The 25,854-nt window shown below is 37.0% G+C and overlaps 3 protein-coding genes across 11 annotated transcripts in view; all 3 read right to left on the bottom strand.

Annotated features, from left to right (window-relative positions):
* The window catches only part of LOC109057647 (E3 ubiquitin-protein ligase SMURF2-like), a 53,744-nt gene extending 45,489 nt beyond the window's left edge, over positions 1 to 8,255 (bottom strand). The window contains exon 1 of the mRNA XM_042720633.1: positions 7,801 to 8,255. Within this exon, the coding sequence (XP_042576567.1) occupies positions 7,801 to 7,852 (52 nt within the window). The 5' untranslated portion in view covers positions 7,853 to 8,255. The remainder of the gene's footprint in view (positions 1 to 7,800) is intronic.
* Positions 8,256 to 8,407: 152 nt separating this feature from the next.
* Positions 8,408 to 12,309, bottom strand: LOC109057662 (importin subunit alpha-1-like). Its single transcript, XM_042720636.1, has 11 exons — positions 12,196 to 12,309; positions 11,961 to 12,066; positions 11,710 to 11,850; positions 11,509 to 11,594; positions 11,149 to 11,417; positions 10,962 to 11,056; positions 9,905 to 10,168; positions 9,548 to 9,781; positions 9,273 to 9,455; positions 8,875 to 9,024; positions 8,408 to 8,650 (listed from the first exon to the last, which is right to left on the bottom strand). The coding sequence occupies exons 2-11, from the start codon at positions 12,024 to 12,026 to the stop codon at positions 8,561 to 8,563; spliced, it is 1,578 nt and encodes a 525-aa protein (XP_042576570.1). The 5' UTR covers positions 12,027 to 12,066; positions 12,196 to 12,309; the 3' UTR covers positions 8,408 to 8,560.
* Positions 12,310 to 13,620: 1,311 nt separating this feature from the next.
* The window catches only part of LOC109049420 (nucleosome-remodeling factor subunit BPTF-like), a 36,945-nt gene continuing 24,711 nt past the window's right edge, over positions 13,621 to 25,854 (bottom strand). For 7 of the 9 annotated variants that reach the window (XR_006154242.1, XR_006154244.1, XR_006154245.1 and 4 more), the window contains 6 exons: positions 25,164 to 25,300; positions 24,961 to 25,075; positions 24,250 to 24,422; positions 23,708 to 23,982; positions 22,756 to 23,435; positions 20,033 to 20,116 (listed from right to left, as the gene is read on the bottom strand). Coding sequence is in view for 1 of the 9 variants with exons in the window: in XM_042720632.1 (XP_042576566.1) it covers positions 14,222 to 14,258; positions 15,762 to 15,948; positions 16,206 to 16,290; positions 17,279 to 17,471; positions 17,564 to 17,737; positions 18,924 to 19,204; positions 19,602 to 19,827; positions 20,034 to 20,116; positions 22,756 to 23,435; positions 23,708 to 23,978; positions 24,247 to 24,422; positions 24,961 to 25,075; positions 25,164 to 25,300 (2,645 nt within the window). In the remaining 8 variants the exon portion in view is untranslated. Of the gene's footprint in view, positions 14,259 to 15,761; positions 15,949 to 16,205; positions 16,291 to 17,278; positions 17,472 to 17,563; positions 17,738 to 18,923; positions 19,205 to 19,601; positions 19,828 to 20,032; positions 20,117 to 22,755; positions 23,436 to 23,707; positions 23,983 to 24,246; positions 24,423 to 24,960; positions 25,076 to 25,163; positions 25,301 to 25,854 lie in introns of those variants that run through there. The other 2 variants (XM_042720632.1, XR_006154241.1) reach the window with 2 other exon arrangements.

Here is a 25,854-nt window from a genome sequence, read left to right as displayed (position 1 = left end):
TCATTATCTAAATAAAATACAGTTAAAGAAACATAAAAAGTTACACTGCTCAATTGAAATAGTCCGTAGTACAGTCTGTGCCGTTCAGGCTGTTTTTTTCCTCTCAAAACGCTTATAGGAGTAGCGTTTTTTTTTTTTATCCATGCTGCAAACATTTTTAAATATCTTGAAAAATAGGCCTACTTTAATGTCTTTAAAGCATTGACAGTATTTTCTTTTGTTTAATACATTTGGTCAAAATCTAGTAAAGATGATGCTGTATTGGCTGTACTGCTGTATATGACTAAGCGCAAGATAGGTTACCAGATCAAGACCCTCGTGTTTTTTTTTTTCTTTTTGAGTAAAGATAACGCTGTACTTTATTATTAATATTATTATTATTATTATAGGCAAAGAAAAACTTTTAAAAATAACATTATTAACCAGTATTTTTTCTACTCAAACTGGTTTCAGAACGGTAATAATACAGACGTACCCAGGAACAGAAATGTTCAAATACCAATTCTGCTCGGAGTGAACCGATCGATTTTATTTTAAATTATTTATTTATTTTAACCCCTGCTTTATGCAATCGACCAATATCGGCATCGGTATCAGAATCGGCCAATAGCTGTTTGTTAAAATCGGTATCGGCCAAAAAAAAAAAAAAATCCTATCAGTGCATCCCTAGTGAGCATGTAAAGAGATCAGGCAAAAGTCACAACTCTGCTGTCAAACACAGACAATTAGATTAAGTGTGCTTACACTAGTTGGCATGACATTTCATGACATCATGGATTAAAGCACGGGTATTACACTCGCATTAGATCGAGGGCCGGACACCTGCTTTTCTGGACCTACTAAAGTCCAGAATCACGTTCATGTGGCTTTAATGGCCAAAAGTGAGGTAAAATTAAAGGAAGCACATAAAACTTACTTATTTCATTCACATGAGGCTTTTACATTATACTTACACAATCAAAATCGAAAGTTACAGGAATATTAATCAAACTAATTCAACTATCAATAACAAAAAGAGAAACTCTTGCAACTATTCGCTTGCAAAACTTTAGCTTTACAAAAGCATCTAGAACCAAAAATGAATACAAAGATAAGCATAAAACGGCATATAAAATATAATTATTTTAAACATCAAAAAAAAAGTTTTAACTTTTTATTTTTCATTAACAACTCTCAGAAAATTTAAAGTGGGATTGAGCTGGGTTGCTGTAGGACAGTTTTGTCATCAACAGACTGAGTTTGTCAAAATGCCTAATTAAAATAAGTTTTTTCCACTTTAGGATGCAAGCTAAACAAAATGAAGAGCTAAAACACGATATATCATATTGACAATAAAGTGACATAAAAATTTCTCCACAAGCTGGACTGCTCTCCTCCATAATACTGACACAAACAACCAGGGAGAGACAGCAAAAAGAGAAAGAGAAAAAAAAAGTAAAGAAATTGAGTCCTGTAGATTGTACCAAAAACCAGGCCCAGTGCATTTAACAGAGCCCTATGCGCAGACATATATGAGATGCACCCAAATGTTTACTATTAAAAATCGTCCCGCCTGAGACCACAAAACCGTGAGAAATGTCTTGAAAGCTGTTCCTGATCTACAGAATTAAAGAGTGCTAATGAGGAACGTCTAGCCAAATGTTTTCGTTTTCAGCCAGACATGCGGTGGAAGTCATACGCAGCTGGCATCGGACCACAAACCAGTTCCTGATCCTGGATCACATTTCCCCCAGTTCAATCTGGTCAATCAAGGTTTAAAAAAAAAAGGAAAAACAGACAGCATTATTGCTCAGAGACGTGAAAAACAAAACTAAGCGCTTCAAACATCTTCACATCTGGTCTGAACTATTGCACAGTGCAGCGGTCAGTGCAGTCGGTTCTTATTTAAACAGCCTGCGTCTGCGTTTCTGTCGCAGCTGTCCTGCTTATCTGGCCGTTGCAGTTCAGATGCAATGGCTTGTAAGCACAACCGTCTCTGCCTTTGCCTTGCAGCAGAGCAGCTGAACCAACAGGAAATCCAGTCTCAGTCTATTAATTGGTGGAACAATTTCAATCATTCGAGGGCTCTCAGTCAGAGAAGGAAAACGTTTACAAATGTCGTGCAATTATTGCACTTTCTTTTCGCCTGCTTTCGATTTGTTGGCTCCCCCACCCCGCCCTTTAAACTCTCCGCTAGAATGCTATTCGGAAATTTGGCAGCCGAGTCAACAGCCATATGCAGCTGAACATGGTGTTTTTACCAGCCGTTCTGTCTGGAGACCCACATGGCTGAAATGACTTCCACAGCATTCCATTAACTATTACATCACAATTAGACAAGGACAACAGTCTGATGCCGACAAATAAACACTTCATGCTGGACTAGATTACACTGCGTGCTTACAGTTAACATAACCCAATTTACTCCAGCAATATGACGTATTTCTGAGAGAAACATGAGAAAAACAAATGTTGTTATTGCTCTATGATTTCTGCGATGCAGAAAATGTGGATGGAATCACGGAATCCAGTCATAAAAATTGAATTTACTGTATAACGCAGAATGTCACGGAATTCGGCAAATTTTGGATTAATAAATCAGAAGTAGGTCAGTACACATAAATCAAAACGTGATATGGACTAATAGTGTCTGTGAATATCAAGCCGTATAATACTATTTAAATAAGAATTCTGCATGTTCTGCACTCCTCTGCGCAAATGAATGGCGCAGATATGCTGTTTCGTTTACTACACATACTGAAGCGTGAACGATCCCTATAACTGCTCTGAGTCACTTCATGAGTATTTTACCATTTCTTGTAAGAAAAACTATCGTCATATCATAAACAAACAAACTTAAAGGTCTTCACAGCAACCCGTCAAAATATAAGCTATAGTACTACTACTTTTCATTAGATCCTAAATATTACACAGTATTTTTAAAACACAATAAATGAATAATAAAATTGTTATTAAAATATTCTTTTTGCAGAATATTTATCAGAAAAAAATATTTTCCAGAATTTATTTTCCAGAAAATTTTTAATACACAACAGTATTTCTGGAAAAAAAAAATCCCTAAAAACTAATTAAACCATTAAAATGAAAACCAGAAAATTAATGAAAAAACTAAATTTGAGGGTGGAAAACGCTGAATAAGCACATATTCTGCATTAAGACCATTGTGATTTTCACATTTTAAAATAAGTTTCATGACAAATTCTTCTTACTGTAATGCATAAAACACAATAAAAAATAAAACAAAACATTTTTAAAAATATATAAAAAAAAAAAAAATTTCATTAGATCCTAAATATTACACAGTATTTTTAAAACACAATAAATGGTAAAACAAGACATGCTTAAGGATGTATGAAGAAAATATAAATAATATATTATTTTTATGCAGTGCAGTAATGATTTAAAAAGAATAGGGATGAGTGATACCATTTAATTTGTTTTCAACATGAACAAAACACAGATATCAATACCATTATTGATAGCACTAATTAAATGGACCTTTTTTAGCAGTTTCTAAGGACAAAACAGGTAATAATAATCATTTGACAACATATTTGAAAGCCACATTTAATAATATAAAAACACATCAATATTTCAGGACCAATCTATCTGTTCTAATTATTCATCACTACATTAATGAGAAAGCAATAGCTAAAATAGCAATTAGACTTTGAAATTACATATAGAACTAATCTAGACAGGCTTTGTGAGATTCACGCATATTGTCAGCAGCTAAATGTCAAGTAACCAGTTAAGCAAATGCAAATGTTGCAATAGTAAGTACATGTAATGGTATCCTTAGATTACAATCCTGGACTACCACCATGGAGCAAGACACTTAACCCAAGGTTACTCCAAAGGGACGTGGCAGTAAAAGTGGACTAGACCTGAAAAAAAAAACCTAAAGGAGCCATAATAAGCAGCTCCAGCAGCTCAAACCAGTGAAGAATATGTATCAATCCACACAAGAAATCTTTTTTAAAGGGTAAGGGGAGTCCTTTTGATTTCCTCAGTGAATTTGCATTCCACAAATGCCACTCGCCACCACAAAATGCCCCAAAGTCTGCAAAGCCCTGCACCACCATTACATCCTGCTTGAGTCATACCGAAGAATCGTATGCATGATCCTTGCACATTTATTAATTAACAAGAGATGATATCAGCTTATTACCATCAGAAACAGACATTGAACAGTAGTCTACTGCAGTAAACATAAGACTACATCTCTAATTGTCCTCTCCTCTCTACCTCATTCCATCAGACACAGCGCAAGCTTAAATATTTCATTTGGCTGCTCGCAACGAGTGGAAAGACTTGGAATTTGCCGGAGCGCTGATCCTGGAGGCACATTAAACATGGCCGCTGTCTTATGTCTCAACGTCCACTCGTGTTTGTTTAGCTGTTTGCATCAAACTAAATAAAAGTGACTTAAGAGGATTACGGCAGAAATGTTGTCATCTGCTAGCAATAACAAGACCAAGATGGGTTCAGAAAGCATAAGATCCTCTTCACCTCCAACATGATTCAGTAAGCAAAAGCTATCTTGCTAAACTGTACTTCGTTAAAACGACATATCTTCTTGTTAAAATGACAATTTTTTTCTTGTAATAACAACATATGTCATAAAAACTGTTTTCCCGTTACTGTAGATATATGGTACACTATGTGAGCGAGTTAAGCGACTGTCTGCGCTGCTTAGCATGTCGTTTTAATGAGAAAACATCTCGTTATTGCGAGAAAAGATGTTGTTTTAATGAGAAAAGATGTCATTAAAATGACATAACATCTAGTTATTATAACATAATTGAGTGGAAAAATGTGTGTGGCAGCAATGCATCATCGTATTTAACACAGCATTTGATTAAACATCCCAAAAAATTTAATTCTGGCATTGTTATCTCACTTTTTGTGTCTTCTGAACCTGTACGACTTTTTCACGTAACACAAAATGAGATATTTATAGCAATCTGCTCTTTTATATTCAAACTGAATGGCTGTTAAGCAACACATTCAGTGAATAAGTTACATTTCTTTCAAAGCTATTGTATGGCTTCAGAAGACTTGAAATACAACACACAAGTTACTTTAATGGTGGGCTACACAATTAATCGCATGAGACTGTCATGCGCATCTCGTCAGGAGATTCATCTGTGATTATAAACGCAATATTGCATAGCTTGTCAATGATCTATGGCTCTGTGTAGTAAATGCTGCTCCATCTGAAAGCATGTGATGGAGATTTACTACTAATCACAGAACCGGCTTTACTGATGAGATGCTAATGACAATCACATGTGATTTATCATGCAGCCCTAGTGCATTATGGGGATTTTTTTGTGTGTTTTTGGAGCTTGTTATTCTCCTTTTGTGTTTCACAGAAGAAAAAAGTCATACAGTTTTCGAAAGACGAAAGGGTGAATAAATCAATTTTGATTTCTGGGTCAACGATCCTTTTGAGAAAGATTAATGACAAAATTGTACAAAGTAATGAAGGGTGTAAGATCACTAGGAAAGTGGACATACTTAAAAGTGGGCTCAGGAATCACAAATTTTCACAATAACCAGCAATAATTATCCATTAAAGCATTTAGCCTGGAAGAGTTGTGCATTATAGTGATTTGTCCTCAGTTAAATGGTTTGCACTGGACATAAAAAAGCTGTATGCACTCTAAAAAAGAAGTTGTTATCAGAGTAGGTTTTATAAGAAAATAACTTTTCAGTTTTTCTACTTCAAAATCACATTTAATTTAATGCGTTACTTATGTTTCACAAACATTTACAATGAAACACAATAGCAATTACCAAGTGAAAACTGTTTCTACACCAAATTTTGTTAGGTGTATATGTACAACAGCCATTGTGAATTTTTTTTTAATAATAAAAAAACATCAGAGCGACATTAAAAGGCTTTCAACCAATCAGGATGCCTTGATTCCAGAAAACAACTAGGTTAATCTCATATAGTGCTTCACTGGGAACCAGTGGAAAGCTGTGAGATGACAGCAGGTCACTCATTGTAAAAGTTTTATCCTCATTCCCACCCACGGAGCAGTGAAAATAGCTCATTTAAGGGTGCAACAGCAACCAGGGAGGAGAATGGGCTCTTTCTATATGCGAGAGCCAGACATCTCCACAGCCCCACAGACGAATCTCCCAGTCTCACAGACTGCTGCTTCCTCCCACAACCGCACTGCTGGGTCACGAAGAATACTACAACATCCCGCTGCATACCTGGAGGCTGATTTCACTGCACGGTACGCTTCATTGTGGAAAGCATTCCCTGAGGTCTCCAACAGAGACTTCCATAGAGACAGACTGATCATCATGTTGTCTAATGTTTTTCATCGATATTCACATTTTTGATTCTTCAACATCAGGTCTTACTGTCATTCGGTGGGTCTCTTAACAACATCACCCAACAACACAACTAAGAGTTCAACAGGAAACAGCAGCGTTCACAGGAAACACAACTTACTTATTGTTTGCATAAATTACTTATCTTTTATGCAACAACCGTTCATTCTGAAGAAAGAAATTAGTAACATCCATAACGCATATCATATCTTTAACATTGCTCTAAAAATAATTAAGCCTAAGCTATTAGTGTAAAAAAAAAAAAAAAAGTAATAAAACAATAAAAGTCATCATATTGTACATGTATACAAAAACATTTAAACATTTTTAATATTTAAATTTTCTATAGTGAAACCTGTACTTTATGGGTACAGTTGCTAATATTGTGAAGATACTCACAAGTTACAGTTTGACAATATTTTTTGTAGGACAATACCAATTTCAAAAATTTAAGTTTCAAATAATAGAAATGTACTACCAATTTTTCATTATTTTACTACTTTTTGACAACAATAACGTGTTATGAGTATAACAACAAAAGCATTCACAGTGTGGATACTTTAATAACTGCAATTTGTAAACAAATTTCAACAATAACCCAGGTTACAAAACGGACAAAGTTGAAGACAAAATGCAATTTATCAGTAGACCATAAGAAACCGATAACGGATTAAGTTACAGTATCGACAAAATATCAGTCAAACCGACTGTCGGTCAATATATTAACAACAAGTTATTTTTAACAGTACCATCTATTTGCATTTTGTGTGCGTGTGTGTGTAAAATCGAAATTACTCTTCATCACTTCAAAAACACTACTTTATTTGATTAATCCCCGCTAACTAGTAGCCTAATTATTGTAATAGTTTACAATGCCACATGGTACAAACATTTCAAATACAGCGATGAGATCAGACACTTGCAGCCTAGCATTAATGTGATTAACGCAGCACGATTTCTTAAACCCTCAATTTTACATTAGGCGCAAATGGCTCCATAAAAAGTAAGCTTTAAATTTGCGCGTTTTGTAAAGTACTAGACCGGATTTATGTCAATAAGCCATATTTTTCGCAGCGCCGATGGCTACTCTTTAAAACCCCTGCATCAGCGAGTATGTAGCCGCGTGTTTTCGCTTTAATGAGCACGCTAACGATAGTCGCAACTCAACTTAGAAAACGTAAACAATGCACGAGAAAGAAATGTATCGTTAATTGTTGCGTTCGCGTTCCATTAAGGCTTAATTATGACGTTGCCCCAGCCTGCTAAAGAACGCAGCGCTGCAAAAAACAACAAAACCCTTGTATTATCTGACAGTTAAACACTCTAGAGTCCTTTTAAACATAAAGCCCGCATGTAAAGACAGAAAACCACAAGGACTTACAGCAATAGCTGTTAGCCAGTTAGCCAGGTTCAGATGAAACTGTGTCGCTGTCGCAAATTCCTTACCTGTTAAACGCAACTTTACGGGTCCATTTCTTCTAACTCCTTGATTAGACATGTCCTTGACCCTTATCCAGGCTGATTACTACAGAAAACGAGTCGAATGTGCTATAGAGTTGCTTTTTGGTTGCCTTCTACGCCAGTTTCACAGTGAACAGAAAATAATGGAGTCACGGTCTTGTGGCCCGGATGTGCACAGCCCTGCCATGTCTACATACATACACGCTCGCGCCGCGGCTTTAACGCGCTCCTCGTATTTCTAGCGTCTGCGAAAGTAAATCCACGACGTTCCCTCAAAAGGTCATTCCTTACAAAGACCTCCCGAAGCTCTCCGCATCTTCCACGAACGAGCCGCGCTCGGCTTCTGCTGCCATTCCAAGGAGACCTTGAGGCAAAAGTTGTATCGCTACAGGCGACTGAATTGAGGAAATGTGGTTTGTAAGGTGTCTGGCGTCTGCGGAGCCACTGAAACCGCCCAAACTGTGACATCACACCCACTTCTTATTCATAGCGCTCTATGATCCCATCTATCCATCCATCTACTGGAATCACTTATTTTCCCACTTTATTTAGACTGAAGTCTTGGATAAACAAGACACAAACGAAAAACCACTTGTTCTTTTCCATTTTTTATTTACAACAAATAAAATTGACACAGATTCGTATGTACAACTCGGAACATGAGGTCCTCACAAAAGACAGACACGAACAAGACGAGTGCGGAAATGTTCAGAACAATCATACAAAGATATCACAGATTAGATGTTTAGAAGTTGAAAGTGCTTTGGTTTTCACTGATCTGGAATGCATAGCCATCAGTGGTCACTTCGGGGGCAACGCATTCGTCCTCTTCCTCCTGAGAGACAGACATAAAAACACGAATTTAGGAAAAGCAGGGTTTTCCAAGCATAAGAAACAAAGAATCCACAAGGACAGCTAGTCAAACCACTTTTAAGAAGCAGAGTGTGTGTACATTTTTATTTATGTATATTTTATAATATCTTGCATGCATATTATAAAACATATACATACTATTATATCATTATATAGATAGATAGATAGATTTAGCATTCAACTGACCTCTCCAGAGAAATACTTTTCAATGAGGTTGAGAGAGGCCTTGTAGACCATTTCATTTTCATGGGACTGCAAAGCTTCGATTTTGTCCAGGCCGCCACATTCCTCAATCATCAGGGACAGCTTTTCAACCTCACCAATCTTTTCACCAGCCTAAATTAAAAATAATTACAAATAAAAATAATTACAAATAAAATGGCAGGTTTGAAACAGACAAAAAAAAAAAAAAAAAAAAAAAAAAAAAAATAGGGTTTAGAAAAAAAATCCTACTGTTATTTACATCCAAGTAAAAAACAAAAAAACAAGTAGGTTCTATGCATCAGTTTTTGAGATCGGTGCATGTCTTAAGATATATAACATGCATTCAGAAAATAGATATTTCATGTTAACCAAAATCATACCAAAAAGATATTGCTGATTGCGTCCAAGATGACAAGAATGGTTTTGCTGTCCTTCGTGGAGAGCAGGTTCAGCAAGGGTTCTAGTACGTTGGCCTGAACAAGGTAGACCACTTGCTCTACTGTGCCTCCGCTGGTGTAGTTGGTCACTGCCCACACGGCCTCCTTCTGGGTCTTGTAGTCACCCTGCATGAAGATTGAGAGAAAAATGAGTTCAAAATTAAACATGGTCACAGCTTCACAGGCAAGCGTTTTCCTGTGCTCTAGTGACAACGCACCCGTCGGAGAACGTCCACCAGGTAAGGCACAATGCCAGCATTGATGACCTCCTGAATCTGATAGTCCCTGCCAGCCGTGATGTTGGACAGGGTCCAGGACGCCTCCTTTTGAATGTTGTTCTTCTGGTGGCGCAGCAGAGCAGGGAACATGGAAAGAGCGCCAGCGTTGATCACCGCCTGGGTCTGTTCATCTGTACCAGTGACGATGTTTCCAATGGAACGCAGTGAAGGGGTCTGTGGGAAGAGTGAGGCGGTGGGTCAGTCAAAAAACACAACATGAAGAAAAATACATACATACACACACATCTATAAAATGAACAAATGTCAAATGAGTGTCACAACTTTCCACCAACTTACCACAATGGAGAGCTCCCCTGATCCCAGTAGCTGAACCAGTCGAGGAACCACACCAGTTTCCACCACAACCTCAATCCTTTCATTGGGCCCATCGGTCAGGTATGAGATTGCCCAGCAGGTGTCCGCCAGCACCTCCTTATCATCATGATGCAAAAGACGGAGAAGTGTTGGCAGCATCTGTTTCACGGCGTCCAGGGGAGGTGCAGGGTTCTTATTGCGGCACAGGTTTGACAGGGTCCAGGTGACGTTCCTCAGGTAACCAGACTGCAGAAGAAGAAAGACTGGTTGGTCAGGAAAAAAAATAAAAAATGACTGAAGCTCTGATGCCACCTACTGGTAAAGTATGCCCACTACAATTTCAGTAGCAGTTTAAAACCCCAATTGTAAGTCGCCTTGGATAAAAGCGTCTGCAAAATGACTAAATGTAAAACCAATAGTAAACCATAAAAAAAAAAAAAAAAAAAAAAAAAAAAAAAAAATAATAATAATAATAATCATAATAATAATGCGAGGAAAAAAAATTAAGTAATTTTTATATATGTAATTGGTAACCTTACTGTGACAAACATTTACATTAAAATGTTATTCAATCTGTAAAAGCAGTGTTTTTCAAAATTTTTTTTTACATATTATATTTGAAACCGTTAAGAATCAAAATCATCTAGATAACAATAAATTTAAAAAAGTCAGTTTAAGTAATCAGATTTTAACAAATGTTCTAATTTAATAAAAATAAGTGGAATAAATTAACCATTTAAATATTTTTAAATTTTAATAAATCTAATTTTTTAATATAATGAATAAATATTTAATTTAAAAAAAAATAGTAATAAATTGGTTTAAATTAATATTTGGTTAATATATTTTTAGATAACTAATTATTTTTTAATCATTTACATTTGTAATATTTGTACAAATGTAATTTAATAAAATTAAATGCAATATTTAATATGTATTTAATATTAATAAATATCAAATATTTTAATCATTAAAATAAATAGATTAAAAAAAAAAAAAAAAAAACAAAAAAAAAAAAAAAAAACAAAAACAACCTAAAAGGAAAAACAGAGACATCAGGAACAGCCAGCAGAGCCAAGAGGGGTGCAACCGCACCATGCTTAATGACTTTATCTCTGTATGCAGAGCCATCACCTACAAAGACAAAAGAGCAAAAATAAATTCACACAACCAAGTTAACGCAAATTAATACATCTCACTGAAAAGAACCGCTATTGGTCACCCACCAGCAATGTTTCCGAGGGCCCAGACTGCCTGCTCACTAATATGAGGGTGTGGTGAAGAGATGAGGCTGATGAAGGCCGGGACGGCCCCTCCCTGAACCACAGCGCTGGTCTGCTCAGATGTCCCAGATGCAATGTTAGTCAGAGCCCAGGCTGCCTCAAACTGTATGGGAGGAGACTCGACCAAGCTCAGGAAGCTCACGAACTTGGGAATCAGACCCGCACTGATGATGCGGTCAATAGGGGGGTGCCTCTCTCTTGACAGCAACTTCCTGTATTCCAAATGGACAGATCATAGCATGTAAAACATTTGACATTAATGCAGACTTCTTTGCACGCATAATGCTATCTTTCAAGCATTACCTGGCAGCTTGGGTGGCCTGGACCTGACTCTCCAAGTTACTACAGTTCACACCATTCACAATCTCCTCCACCGTCCAGTGTTGAGCCTGATTAAACACAACACAGATCTAATAACGTGTAACACCTGAATACAACGTGTATATTGATCAATAACGAATGATTATGTCTCGAATCGTGCGTCAATATGGATCATCTACACACCTGACAGTTCTGGCTCTTCTCCTGAAGAGGAGAGGTGGCCTCATCCGGTAGACTGCTCACGTTCCTCCTTTTCAAAATCTGCTCGTCTTTCTTCGCTTTACGAAGTTCAACATTGACCTCGATCCTTCGCCGTCTCAGCTCCTAACATACATCAAAGCATTTAACATCTGCATGAACTGAACTGGGGCGGATTTGAAAGAAAACAATCGCTATCAGCGCTTTTTACTGAATCAGTTTGCGAAACCGCTTACAGTCGTGTCCTTTCCTTTGTTTTTGAACTGAGTGAGTCGTGCACTGTTCTCGTTAGCAGCAGACATTTTAATGACGTTCGATCACTTAATCACACTATATCGCACCCTGAAATAAAGAAACACGTTCGTGAGAATAGCAACATATGTTGTATCGTTCACAGTTCAGAAAGTAGACGTGTATACTTACGAATATAAAAACGAATTTATAAGTCGACTTAAAAAAAGAGGAACTTACCGCTTTCTGACCAAGGGACTATGGCGCTCGGACGTACGAAACAGACATTTAAACTCGTGCTACGAAGACTCTCATTGGTCCGTTCGAGCAAAAGCATTTTTCTATTGGTCCGTTTTGAAAAATCACACTGCTGGCGTGGGGACGTAGCTTACGTATTAACGCGAGATCTGGCGAGAATGCCAAATACGATTTCTGGGAATGAACCATAGACTATAAAAACAGGAATGAACTTCAATGTTTTATCCTTCAAAAAGAAATGACATTCAGATTAACATATGTATATAAACATGTATAATTATCTCTAGATTTGTATATTCAGATTATTAATACATATATATTCATATTTGACCTTTTTGTTATTGACATATGTTCGTTTTATTAATTCGATCATCTGAGTTGTCTTGACAAATATAACAGCTGTCTAAAAACCTGATTATTTAAAATATTTTCAGTTAAATCTGGAGAAGTGGTTTCAGATAGTTATTTTCTATTCACTATTTACTTACCCGCAATTATTTAAATAATACTGCATTGTTTGTATAAAACTTTTTTTTTTTAATATAAAGGCTATTAAAGGATGTGCTATTATGATTATTAAATATACCGTTCTGTTCAAATAAATCGGTAGAAAGCACTTTGGGTTAAAAGGAATGTACGTGCGATAAGGGGGCGGGGCATAACAGTTCTAAGTTTAATTCTGATTGGTCAGCGGCGAAGATGCTTGGCTTTATCATATTTAAAAAAACAGAATGGACGGAAGAGAAAGACTTTGACACCACGTGTTACAGTATTCAGAATACATATATCCATTATATGCTGAAAAAACATTAACAGTAACATATATCGCGTCTCCCACTCAAATTTAGTATTTCTGTAAATCAAACAATCCTTTTATGGCGTAATTATCATATTTATAATAGGCAATTATTTCTTTAATAGGGACAGCAACTCGGTTTAATGGTAACACACAACTTGCCAATTGTTAATGAAAATTGTAATTCATTAATTAATTAGACTACGATTGGAAGATCCTAAGCGTATATGCGTAGGCTTGAAACAAATGATCCCAAGTATACAAACAAGTAAGAGAAATAAAAAGTCTTTATAGAAGTGTAATCCTATTAAGATCAGAGATAGGAACAAAACGTTTATTGCCATACAAATTCTGTAAGATGAGAAAAGTGCACTTAAAAATATAACACATAAAAGTCTACTGTCATTAGTATATCCTTAACTATAAACATGAGAAAATGTGTGGTTTATTTTGTGCCCTTTAACACAATTTTCCAGACAAAACATTAAGAATTGTGTTAGATAATCTATGTATCTACAAAATACACCATCTTTACAAGAAATCAATATGAACCGCCAGATTGTTTAGGGGTCTGATAATTTCCAAATGAAAAGAACATAGAGACATCTTAATCAATGTAGAAGAGAGAATCCTGTCCCCTCCATTTATTTGTTTCATATACATCAATATTTCTTCAGTTGTAATACAAAAAAAGAAAAAAAAAGAGAGACAAGTTATACAAACAGGATACTTTCTTGACTAGCACTTTCATCAGTCCTCGATGCATTGTTAGAGCAACACTTCTTAGTTTAGGTAACTTGATCTACTCCACTGCTTAAAAACCAATTAGCAGATTGCGTCCACATTCCACTTCTGAAGTAGTACGATGAATCATACGAAGGAGAACAAAAAAAAAAAAAAAGGGTTGCACCCATGATAGACTCCTGCTTTCCTGGAAAATGCGAACATGATTTCGGAGGGTTTTAAAAACTCACAAAAACATTTCTGTAGGCATTTAATCCATAAAGAAATCCAATAGGAGAGCATCCCAGTCTAAACTCATTGCTTTAACAATCAAAAATTTAAACCGTCCATTCTTGATCCGAACCCTCAGCTTTTACGTCCGATATTCCACCAAAACGCTGTGGCTATGTGTGGTGCTGGCTGACTGGGATAGAGTTCCATCTTGAATTAAATGTTCAAAGTTTATTTAGAACAGCATGTGGTTGTATTCTATGAGGCTGACGACTGTAGTTTGTTGTTATGAGACCTAGAGAATACAGAGAGAATGAGGTTAAAAGCCCTTTGGTTTTATTGAACATCCACAAATGGGAAATGAAATCTACAGCACAGAGAAAAAAAGCCTCAGGGGTTAAAGGAATGGCAGCCATGTTGGCATAATACAACGGGAATGCCTTCAGTCACTTAAACTGGTGCTGGTTTCAATCTAAATTTGGAAGAAATGAAAAACAAAACAAAAAAACATACCATTTCAACATTTTTTTTTAAAGCCTGGTCCTTTATTTCAACATGGTAATCCTAATAAAAGGATTTAAAACTCTTTATTTTGCTTCATATTCAAGCCAACCGAAACCGCAAGGTATAAAGTTGCACAAACTATCAGCAATTCATGAGCCCTCTCAATGAAAACCTGGACAGATCAGCGAACCAGCTGAAACAAACAAGTTGTGAAGCACATTACAATAAAACTGAACAGAAAAAGTCTTAAAATGTCTTGAATCAGCCAATCCACGTGATAAATGTGATCATGCATCCATGTAAACATCATAAAGAACAGCATGTGATCAGCAAACGTAATGGGGAGAGAGAAAAAAAAAAAAAAAAAAAAAAAAAAAAACAGGATCGTAAATGCAGACAGCATTTCCCTTGATTTCTGTGTGTTCATAGTGCTTCAACATGGCTGCCGCTCTGAATGTCTGACTGAAGCTGTGGCTTTTATTGACAGGTTCTCATTTCACTTAAATGTACATCAGTTTCCACTGTTAATAAAACAGCAAGTTCCATGATTCTCTAATACAGAATGACTCCGCCCCTTCAGCCACTATGACTTATGACAATCTGCAAGAAAGGATAATGGATTGTATGAATGACATGCATGAAACACAAACACTTATGTTATCAGCACAAGACAGGAATAAGAGGATGAAATGCCAGCCAGAGAAATCTAAGGTTAGATAACCACTATACTGCCTCTGAGTTAAAAAATATATTCAAAGCAGAAACATTCATAGTGTGAAAACAATGTACATGAAGACAAGCAGACACAAAACAAAACTGGATGTATGTAAGGCAATGCAATGGAAAACACTAATGGAAATTGTGAAATCAACAGGAGAACAAACTATACAGTACAATGCAGCTATAAATTTAGTATGAAAAAACTAATACTATGGCTTAAAAAAACCTTACCTGTGGTAAAACCACTGTAACAGCCTTTTATGTAAACCGATAATCGGTTTGACCGATTTTTAAATCGATATTTACGATTTTTAAACTACTTGGTTAACAGTACTTTTGACAGATGACAGAAACGTATTTAATGTATTTTCTGGATAATTACTCTAAATATGAAGCTTAACATTTTTATTAATGATTATATTTTAAATAATTTAAAGACAAACAATCTGTATCGGTTTTAGTCTTTCATAATGTGATGTTGGTTAGCGAGTAAATGACAGAATTTCAACTAATCTTTAAATATCCTAAAAACCATCCTATGCTGCTGTGTTGTACGCATGGGGGCAGATGTTACCTGCTTGCTTTGAAAGCTTTGAGTTTCTGTACAAAGAAAGACTCCAGGAACTCAGCACACTGGTAAAAAGGCGAGTCACTGGGATTGTAGTAGCGGCAGTTGTCAAAGATTTTGGTCATGTCCGCTACGAACTCCGTGAGTTTGCTGTAAAAGCGTTTCTGTATCCTCTCCTCCATTGTAGAAAGGTCTGCAGATAACAGAAAAATAATGAAAATCACTACTAATTCTTCAAAGCATTACTTATAATTAACTCATAATGATATATAATATAAAATATAATATAATATAATATAATATAATATAATATAATATAATATAATATAATGATATTTTAAGAACTACCTGAAATAAAACTTTTAACAGAAATGTACATTAAGCCAAACGGAATATTATAAGTCACAAAATACTTCTGGTCATTCAAAAAAGGGGAACACAAACTCTTACCCATCGGTTCCTTGATGATCCCATAATAATCTGGAGCATCATTCGGATCCACTGGTTCCAGGAATGGCCACGCCATCTTATGGGACTGACATATAGAAAACATATACGATGATTATGAGATTCACATGATTTCAGTTCCTATTGGCTTCTATTATACTTTTGACCATACAATAAAAGGCAATGGGAACTGAAACAGTTTGGTTACCCACGTTCTTCAAAATATTGTCTTTTATGTTCCACAGAAGAAAAAACACTGAGGCCCCGTCCACATGGAGACACGTTTAGTTGTATAAGCATAAATTTTGTATCGTATAGTCGTTTCGTCCACACGGATCCAGCGTTTTGGGAGAGTAAAACCGATATTTTTGAAACCGGGTCCCAGAGTGGATAAATCTGAAAACGGCACCCTGGTGTTTTGGTGTGGACAGCGAATCCGTATATTTTCTGAAACGATGACGTCATCAGCCCACGTCTCGCCCTAATCAGACACCGCTACGTCACGTAACAGCAACAAAAACATGAACACACTGAACGATTGTCTTTTTATTAACTAACATTAACACAGATTAATAAATGTATTGATCCATGTTTGTTTGTGTACCACGCGCAAGGTTTATGCGCATAGTCCAAGTCTTCTTCTCCGTTTTTAGTGTATCTCTGTGACAGAATTACAGCGCCACATACTGGTCTGGCATGTATACTACATCGTTTTGTGTCAGTTTTGTGGTTTCTCATGGATGCAGATATTTCTTGAGACAAGAAAAAAAAAGATCGGATAGGGAAAGCTCTGGCTTCGTGTGGACGTAGCCTGAGTGTCTTGGAACAACATTAGGGTGAGTAAATGATGACAGATTTTGAACAATAACTTATATATATATGTGCAGTGCCATACAAGTGTTTTCTGTAAAGCGGCTAATGGTGAAGTTTATTAAAACCAGACAATCGCTTGCTTTTGTTATGATTATAACTAAACCAATTTAAGGGTTCAAATCAATGAAACACTTTTGCGTTGTGTCCCATTCCAAACTAAACACCAGCTTTAAAATCCCAAACAGCCCAGACCCCACACGAACCTGTAAGGAGCGCAGGATTCGCTTCAGCCCCTCGTAGTCTTTATCTGTGAGTGGCGTCAGGACCGTCATGGCATCCTCTGTAGACTGGCACTGCGGGCACACATACTCGTCGATATGTGTGGCTTCGCTCTGTAGGATGCCCACGCAGCGCCCGTGGTACCAGTTCTGACAGCGATCGCAACCGATGTAGAACCTGTCGAAGCAGCAGGCATGAACGTATCAGAAAACATGCTTCTACATGCACCTTTTGAAATAGTTGTGATGAGACTGCAGGTGTGTGATTACTGTGACTCGTCGTAGGGAGTTCTGCAGATGCAGTAGAGCTCCTCTGTGCTTCCCTCCTGAGCTCGTTTACATTCTGAACAGATGTAGTCATCCATCTTCTTGGCCTCTTTCTCAGTGATGCCCACACACTCTCCATGATACCAGTTAGAGCAGAGGTCACAGCCAATGTAGAACCTGCAGCAACAGTGTACCGACATTAGATTCAGCTCACATCCAATTGATTTTCATATATATCATGTCTTTCATGAAGAATCCTATTCCTATTTTTACAGCTTAAGTAGCATGATTTCCATTTAAATTTATGCATTTTGCCAAATGCTCAACTGTTTGAGCTTGGGAAGCAAATTAGACTGAAGGGTTTACCAAATTTGTGAATTTAAAGTGAATTATCTTGTGAAGTATACAAGAAATGTGATGTTTAACAGTTTTTCACTGTTCAAACAAGTCTTGTACCAATTGGAAATTATTTTCAAAATTAACACGGAAAAATATTTCTACCACAAATTTGTTTTTTCTTAATCCAAACACAAAAGTATAAAATATCCACAAAATATAAAAAAATTTCACACCAGACTTACATGGTAAAGTCTGATGCCAAACTTTTTTTTTTTTTTCTGAAAAAGTTGGGATGCAAAAAATAGTTTTACATTACATTTTGAGCTTTTTTGGCAAAAATAGGTACATTGTTTCCTTTTTAAAATCTTAGTTTATGTGCATGTTTTAATGCCAAAACACTACAGTTTACAGAATATTAAAATAATTAAAAAAAAAAAAAAAAAAAAACCACCAGATAAATAGGTGTATTAAAAATCTTACTTAATGTTGAGATTTTTTATGTCAAAAATCTGAACTTCTGGTGTAAATATATACTATTATTATTATTATTAAATTATTAAAGAAAATAATAAGTAATAACTAAATCTAAATCATTATTATTATTATTAAATTATTAAAGAAAATAATAAGTAATAACTAAATCTAAATCCAAACAGATTAAAAAAAACCTCCTGATCAAATAGGTATATTTAAAATCTTAATGTATGTTTTTATTTTTCATGCCAGAACTTGAACATAAATTTGAAGTTGTGGCAGAAATGCTCATGATAGTGTAATTAAAGGGAAAAAAATTATTAGCACCTAACAAATTAAAAACAAACACACCCACAACTGACAAATAAGTATATTGTCTCTTTTTATAATCTTATTATATGTTTATATTTTCAAGCCAAAATTTTTAACTTGTAGTGTACATATTCAAAATGAAGTGATAAACACAAAATAGAGAAAAGGAATTCCTAACAGAAAAAAAAAAAAACATCTGAAAACCTCCTAAAATTGCAGGACAGTAAAGTTGTCATACTTAGACTCATCGTAGGGCGTCTTGCAGATGCAGTATAGCTTGATGTCCCTCTTGCTGTCCTTTGAGGTAGTGGAGATCATCTTTTTGTGTTTGGACTTGGAGGCGTCTCTCTCCTCGTCCCGCTTGCGTTTGTGCGTGGAGGAGGGGGACGTGACCGTGGCTGTGTGCGGGGAGAGACCGCTGTGCACGTGTGCGCTGGCAGCCGCAGCAGCTTGTGCAGCCGCAGCCTGAGCTTTCTCCTTCTCCCGCCGCAGTCTGATGAGATCGCGCTTCAGCTCCTCCTGCAATGAAAGACAACACGAAAATGACTCGATATACGCAATGTAGCTTCAGCTGTCTCTTTGGCAAGTCTGATGTGGTGTTAATAGAGTGTGTGTGTGTGTGTGTGTGTGTGTGTGTGTGTGTGTGTGTGTGTGTGTGTGTGTGAGTAAAGCTGAGATGTGGGCGTGAAATGAAAGCATTCGTCTCTATTGCCAAATTCCCAGAGATTGTCATAAACGAGGAAAAATGGTCATTAATTAGTCTATGTGAACATACACTACCTGTCAAAAGTTTTTTTTTTATGTTTTCAAAGGAAGTCTACTCACACTCAAATACCAATACCATTATCAAACATAAATATCAATTCAAAAAAAAAAAAAAAAAGAGTAAAGTCTCTGCACTTCCTGTTCCTCTCACCTGCACCTGCAGCTGTAGTTCTTTATCAAGCAGAGCTCTTTTCTTCAGGATATCAGCCTTGAGCTGCTCTTTGTGTTTGAAGAGCAGAGCCGACAGCTTGCTGGCGTTCTGCTTGCTGCGCTTTTGCTCCACCGACTCCTCCCGTTTCCTCTTTTTGGCCGCCTGTCTCTCGTCCTTATCGATTTTATCCAGGATGAACTTCATCACCTGGTTACAGACAATCATCCTGCCCGGACAGACCAAACACAATGGATTAGGCTGATTAAAGTCAGTCGATTCTTACAGGAGACTCCCATAAATACAGCTTCAGTGGATAATCTGGGGTGCACACGTTACAAATATGACGAGCCCAAATAATGCTTCATGTTAGCTGGAATTTAAAACCCCTGAAAAAGTCACTTGGAAAGCAGGAAAAAGGGAGAACGTGTTTACCTCTGGTTCTCCTCTCTCTCAGCAGGAGTCATGGTTTTCTTCTGTTTTAGCTGCTCTATGGCCACATTCTGCTTCTGAGCCACCTAAGCCAAAACAAAAAGAAGCGTTTAAATGTTAACTCTAATGTTTCAAAACAACATGAAGCACCATCAGTCAAGACTGTAACTACTGTAATGTCACGCTTCCTAGTAAATGTATACATTTAATGTCAAGCAGGACAGGACTTGCGCTTCTAAATCCATTAGGATTTGTACGGATAGTAAGCATGTATCTCAGATACTTTAACTGGTTTGATTCAAAATACCTAAATATTTTTTATTAAATACACTTGTCTATTCAAATAGGGGTTGCACGACTACTGATTTCTGCTAGTCGATTACTTATTTAAAAAATACTCGAGTTACTCGACTACTCGTGGTTCATGCTACTGTAAATGAATAGACATTAAATAGTTAATTAATAAACGTTTACTGATAAAAACAAATTAATTATTAGCCTAATGCAACAATTACATAACATACGTAAACTGTCAAAACTTTATAATTATGACATTACATATTTTAATTTTCATGTAACCAGTATTTGTATCTGTAACAAAAATTATTAGTATCTGTTTTCGGATAAAACCATGTGTCATACAGTTTACTTGATAAGACCGTTATGACTATCTTTTTTTTTCCGTAGTTACCACTGAACAAATATGCTGCGTTAAAGTAAAATAATTATTCATTTAAAAAAAAAATAAAATAATATAAGCAGAGATGTAATGACAAACGTTTAGTGATCATTTGAACACGACTGAATGAATTCAAGGCGCACATTTTCATTACGCAGAATTCTCTAAGCGAGTCTTTTTGAACTTACTAAACAAATGTGCATGTGCCACGCAAACCAGCAAAAGATAAAGAAGCAAACATAGAAAATGTATCTGCATCTAAGTTGATTATTAGCCTACTTTTAAGAGAGAACTGGTTTGGTTTTGGAGAGACTGAGGCGCGAAACGCGGCTGTTTGATTGGTGAGCGCGCTGTGGTATCTATCCATTCATGTATCATTTTGTAGCCTACGGTTTAAATCATTGCCTTTTAAATATATACAAATAATAGACCGTGTATGATGTACTGTATTATGTATGATATTACTCTCGCCAAGCTCTGATTTCTGAGAGATGCACGGAGAGGCAACGTCAATGCGGTATTTGATCTGTGCCCTTTTCATTCATAAAGTTTATATTCATTCACTTCCCACACTCTATTGCGTGACTTTAGAGACTTTAGAGGTCTGTGTATAATATTGCGCTTATCCCCTGACTCAGCTGTTATCTAGCAAACAGTAGACTGTGCCAGCCTTTAAGTTTTTTAAGCCATTATCCGTACCATTTGGGCTTCGGGCACACCCCTAATTATTAAATTACATATTTTAATTTTACATGTAACATAGAGTAAGTGATAGAAAGTAACAGCTACACGCAATATTGTAATCCTATAATTTGGGTTGTAGGCAAACTGTGCATGCATTATGGTTAATGCACGCTCGAGTAGTCGATTGTTTCCGACAGCGCCGACTAGTGGTTAAAGTAGTCGATCACTCGACTACTCGACTAGTCTATGTAACCCCTAGTAACTACTAACTCCCAATACCTAAATATTTTTTTATTAAATACACTCGTGTATTTAAATTGGTTTATGTACTAACATATCAATACATATGGTTGATAAAGGCTGATCAAAATTGGACTTATTATTGACGATACAATAATGTGTTTCAAGAGTCTGAAAAGTGCAGCACTCTAATTTAAATCAGTTTAATGATCACATTAGGCCATATCTCAATCCCGTTAAATAAATAATAAAGACTGTTGTTCCATTAGTTACCATTTAAAATATTAAAAGCTTTATGACCTTAAATTGATCAAACTGAATATTATATATATATATATATATATAATATATAATATATATATATATATATATATATAAACATTAAGGACTCACAGGAACTCATTTCCCCCCAGCAGTTCATTAGCAGAGATATCATTTAAAAAAAAAAAGTTATGCAATTTTCAGGAAATATAATAAAGCCTTTTTCCATTAGAATAATGTGCACTCACATATTGTATTATCATTATATGTTCAATCTTTTTTATTTGCATTTATTCATATTTATCCATTGTGTATTATAATATTAATTCATTTATCTATTATATGAACTCGGAATATAAATATTGTAATTAAAAAAATATTGTATAACGAAAATATTGTAATTTACCATCATTAATTCTTTGTAGGTATTGTATTTTCATATTGAATTAAAAAATAAAAAAATAAATTACAATAAAAAAAAAAAATACAAATATAAATAGAATTAAAAAAAATTTCATTCCAACCAAGAAGCATTGGAATAAAATTAACATAATTAACAAATTAAAATATCCTTATATTTTAATAATTTAATGTTTCAATTAACTACAGCTCATTGCAGTGTATCCATTCACGCATGCATAATCAACTAATGAGTAGCGCCTCTAACCCTAGTGACAGATAACAAAAAATATCTTAACATTTAGTTGCAAAGCTTATAAATTTCAGATCAAAATAATCTTGAAAAGAGTGATTCTTAACACTCTCAATCATATGTTGCTGCTGTGTGAATGTAGCCTATGGTTTACAACTTGAAGTCATATCGAGCCCCCTAAATCACTGTGGAGTTACTTGTGTCCTGACCTGTTTCTGTATCAGCTCGCTCTGGCTGACGTGCTGCTGGGCCTGCTCTCTCTTAGCCTCCTGCTGTTTCTTCTTCTGCTGCTGCTGTTCGCAGAGCTGCTGGATGCGCTGGAGCTGCTCCTGCACGCTGGCTGTCTGGATGGTCACCAGATTCTGGATCTGGTGCGCTTGGTCTTGCCCTCCGCCCTGCTGCTGGATCTGAATGGGCAGTTGCAGTTTGATCTGCTGGGGCATCCCGGCCGTGGTCCCGACCTGCTGGACCTGAGCTTGAATCTGGGCCGCTACCTGACTCTGGATGTGGGAGATGACCTGCTGCTGGAGCCCGGGGACGCTGAGGAGCTGCGGCGGGAGCTGGATCTGGGGCTGAACTTTGGTAACGGTGGTCTGGGTGACAGGGAGAGTGGTGACCTGTTGTAGGGGTGCGGTGGCCATCAACTGTGCTATTTGTGGCGTGGGGGCGGGGACAGGGACGGGTGTTGGGGGTGGGACTGATGTTTGAGGAAGGACCTGGGGTTGAGGTCGGAGCTGTACGGGCGGGTGGGGCTGTACAGATGGAGCCGGTTGGGGAACGACTGCGTTTGGGACTGGGGTGGGTGCTTGCTGGGCAGGCTGTGATGGAGGGACAGATGATGTGGGAGGAAGCGAGGTCGGAGGTTGGGGCTGTGGAGCAAGACGAGGAGCTAAAGAGAGAGAAAGAGAAAACGTATTGGAACTCAGTCTTTGAGAACGGCATTAATACAGGCAAAAAATAAAGCTGCTAGATTAATACAACAGAGAGTACTTAAGCAGGAACATACAAAAAAATAATATACTCATAAGAATAGTCCGTTATGTCTAAAGTGACGTAATCAGTTGAAAAAGAAAATGCATATGGCCAAGTTCCATATTGATGCTTGTATAATTTTTTTTTGTTGTTGTTTTTAAAAGGAGAGTGTCTATTAAACAGTCTGACCTGGCTGAATAGGTGCTGGAGTTGTGCTGGTGGCAGCAGCTGGTGCAGCTGTGGCTGGGACGCCTGATGAGGCTGTCGTGGAGGGGGCAGACACTGGTGCAGGGGCCATGGGTGTGAACAGGAACCGCTGGACTTGGCCATTGGGCATGGCTGCCTGCATGAGCTGCTGACCGGGCCCCGGGATGACCGTCACCCCCTGAGGAATGACCTGCAGCTGGCCTGTGGTCTGACCTTGCCCCTGGATCACAACCGTCAAGCCCTGGTTCCCTCCCTGAAGAGTGAAAGAGTGAGTTTATTTCAATATTAACTGTAACCAATTACCTGGGTTAGGTAAGTCATTGGAATAGAGTGCTACGAGGATGATGTATTTTCGTAGGCCAAAACCAGAAAGCAAGTTTGCATTTTAGCACTTCTGGTTCTATTGTCCTAATTTTATTTTTTTGTCAAGGGAACCAGGGTGATAATTATTTACTAACAAAAAAAAATAAAAAAAAATAAAAAAAAGAGTTTGACCTGACCCTGCTGTAGAAGACGACAACACTGCTTCCCTGGGTGAGCTGTGTGAGCTGGGCCAGAGTGAGTTTGACCTGACCCTGCTGTGGTCGAGGAGAAGACGGCGTCTGTGGTGTCTGGGCTGGGTTTGGTGTGGAGAGGCGAGGAGGAGTGCCCACCGCCTGAGCGCCTGAACTCGTCTGCACTGTCTGTTGCGCTTGACCTGTGTGACAAATCACATTTACACTCTAAAAATATGGCATATGCAGTCAACTATGTTTTTGTATAATCAAATCAAGTCACATTCAGCTATCATTATTCAGCTTAATTCAGTTCAAAAACTAACAGTTGCAAAGTTTATGTTCAATATCAATTATGAAACGACACTAATTTCCGCTATAAAGCAGCTCTACAGAAGACAACAGTGTTCAGTAGCTCAGTTCAGTAACTGTCAATGCTGCAAAGTTAATCAATTATGAAACTTCGCAGAAAGGCAATCATTGTTTAGTTTCAGCTGTAGATAATAGTGTAACAATAATAAAGACAAAGTTAGTCATTATGCAGCTCAATTCATATTTTGTTCTTATTATGGCAGCACAGATAAATCAATAACATTACTGAACTTTAATTTCATCTTTTAAATAATGAACACTAATTGAATGAGATTCTATTACACTATTGAATAAACATACAAATAGTGTAATTAATCCAATGTAAAAATGAACCATTTCACTTCCAGGATGAAAGCTGGTTGAGAATACCTTGCTGGACCATCAGGGGTGTACGAATGATAGTCTTGCCCAGGGTGGTGGTCTGCTGCAGAGGAGAGCGTATCACAGTCATCCCCGGGCGGAGAGCGGCTCCAGTCGTAATAACCTGGGCAAAAACCATTACATAAAATGTTATTGCAAGAACAAAAAATGCTGAGTTTAGCAGAACAGATGATTTTACTGAGAGCTCATGCCTGCTGCGTGGAGGTGGTTGTGTTGGGTCTGATGTTGATGGTGGCCGTGCGGGGCTGGAATGCAGGGAAGGACTGTGCGGTGCCCGCTGTGCTTGATGGAATGATGCCCACCACCTTCTGCTGTACCTGCACCAAACCTGCCGAGGCCATGAGCAGAGTAAGTTTTCTCCAAGAATACTGCATTACACAGATACATATCTGGTCAAAAGTTTGGAGCTGGTAAGATTTTTCGAAACAAGTCTCTTTCGTTCCCCAAGGATGCATTTATTTGATCAAAAATACAGTCACTTCATGAAATACTGTTTCAGTTTAAAAGACGTTTACCATTTTAATCTATTGTAAAATGTAATTTATTCCTTTGGTGGCAATGACTCATTACCTTCAGTGCCAATCTTACTGACTCCAAAATTTTGAAAGGTATTTTTATCAGAAACTCAGAGTTGAAAAATGAAGCGGGAACCAGAACAACAAAATATTTCAGCATTAAAAAAAGATAGTAATCCGTTGTATTCAACAATGATAATCAACTGAATTAAATCTAAAATAGTAAAGCTGTAAAACAGACGTAAAGCTTGTACCAAAATTTAGTGGATGTTCATTATGACAGCAATTAAACAATGTTTGCTTGAACCGCCACCTCTCATTAAAATCGAATGACTTTTGATTGCTCCATTGCAGCAAACTGATGCCA

The sequence above is a fragment of the Cyprinus carpio genome, chromosome B3 (genome assembly GCF_018340385.1).
Source record: "Cyprinus carpio isolate SPL01 chromosome B3, ASM1834038v1, whole genome shotgun sequence".
NCBI classification, from domain to species: Eukaryota; Metazoa; Chordata; class Actinopteri; order Cypriniformes; family Cyprinidae; genus Cyprinus; species Cyprinus carpio.
This window is presented reverse-complemented; position numbering and strand designations above follow the sequence as displayed.

What these genes read in the sequence shown, in the direction of transcription:
- LOC109057662 (XM_042720636.1), bottom strand. Translation starts at nt 12,026, where the DNA reads ATGTCTGCTGCTAACGAGAACAGTGCACGACTCACTCAGTTCAAAAAC. An exon ending in ACAAAGGAAAGGACACGACT is followed by an intron (nt 11,851 to 11,960) that starts GTAAGCGGTTTC and finishes GATGTATGTTAG; the next exon opens with GAGCTGAGACGGCGAAGGAT. An exon ending in CAGGCCACCCAAGCTGCCAG is followed by an intron (nt 11,418 to 11,508) that starts GTAATGCTTGAA and finishes TTTGGAATACAG; the next exon opens with GAAGTTGCTGTCAAGAGAGA.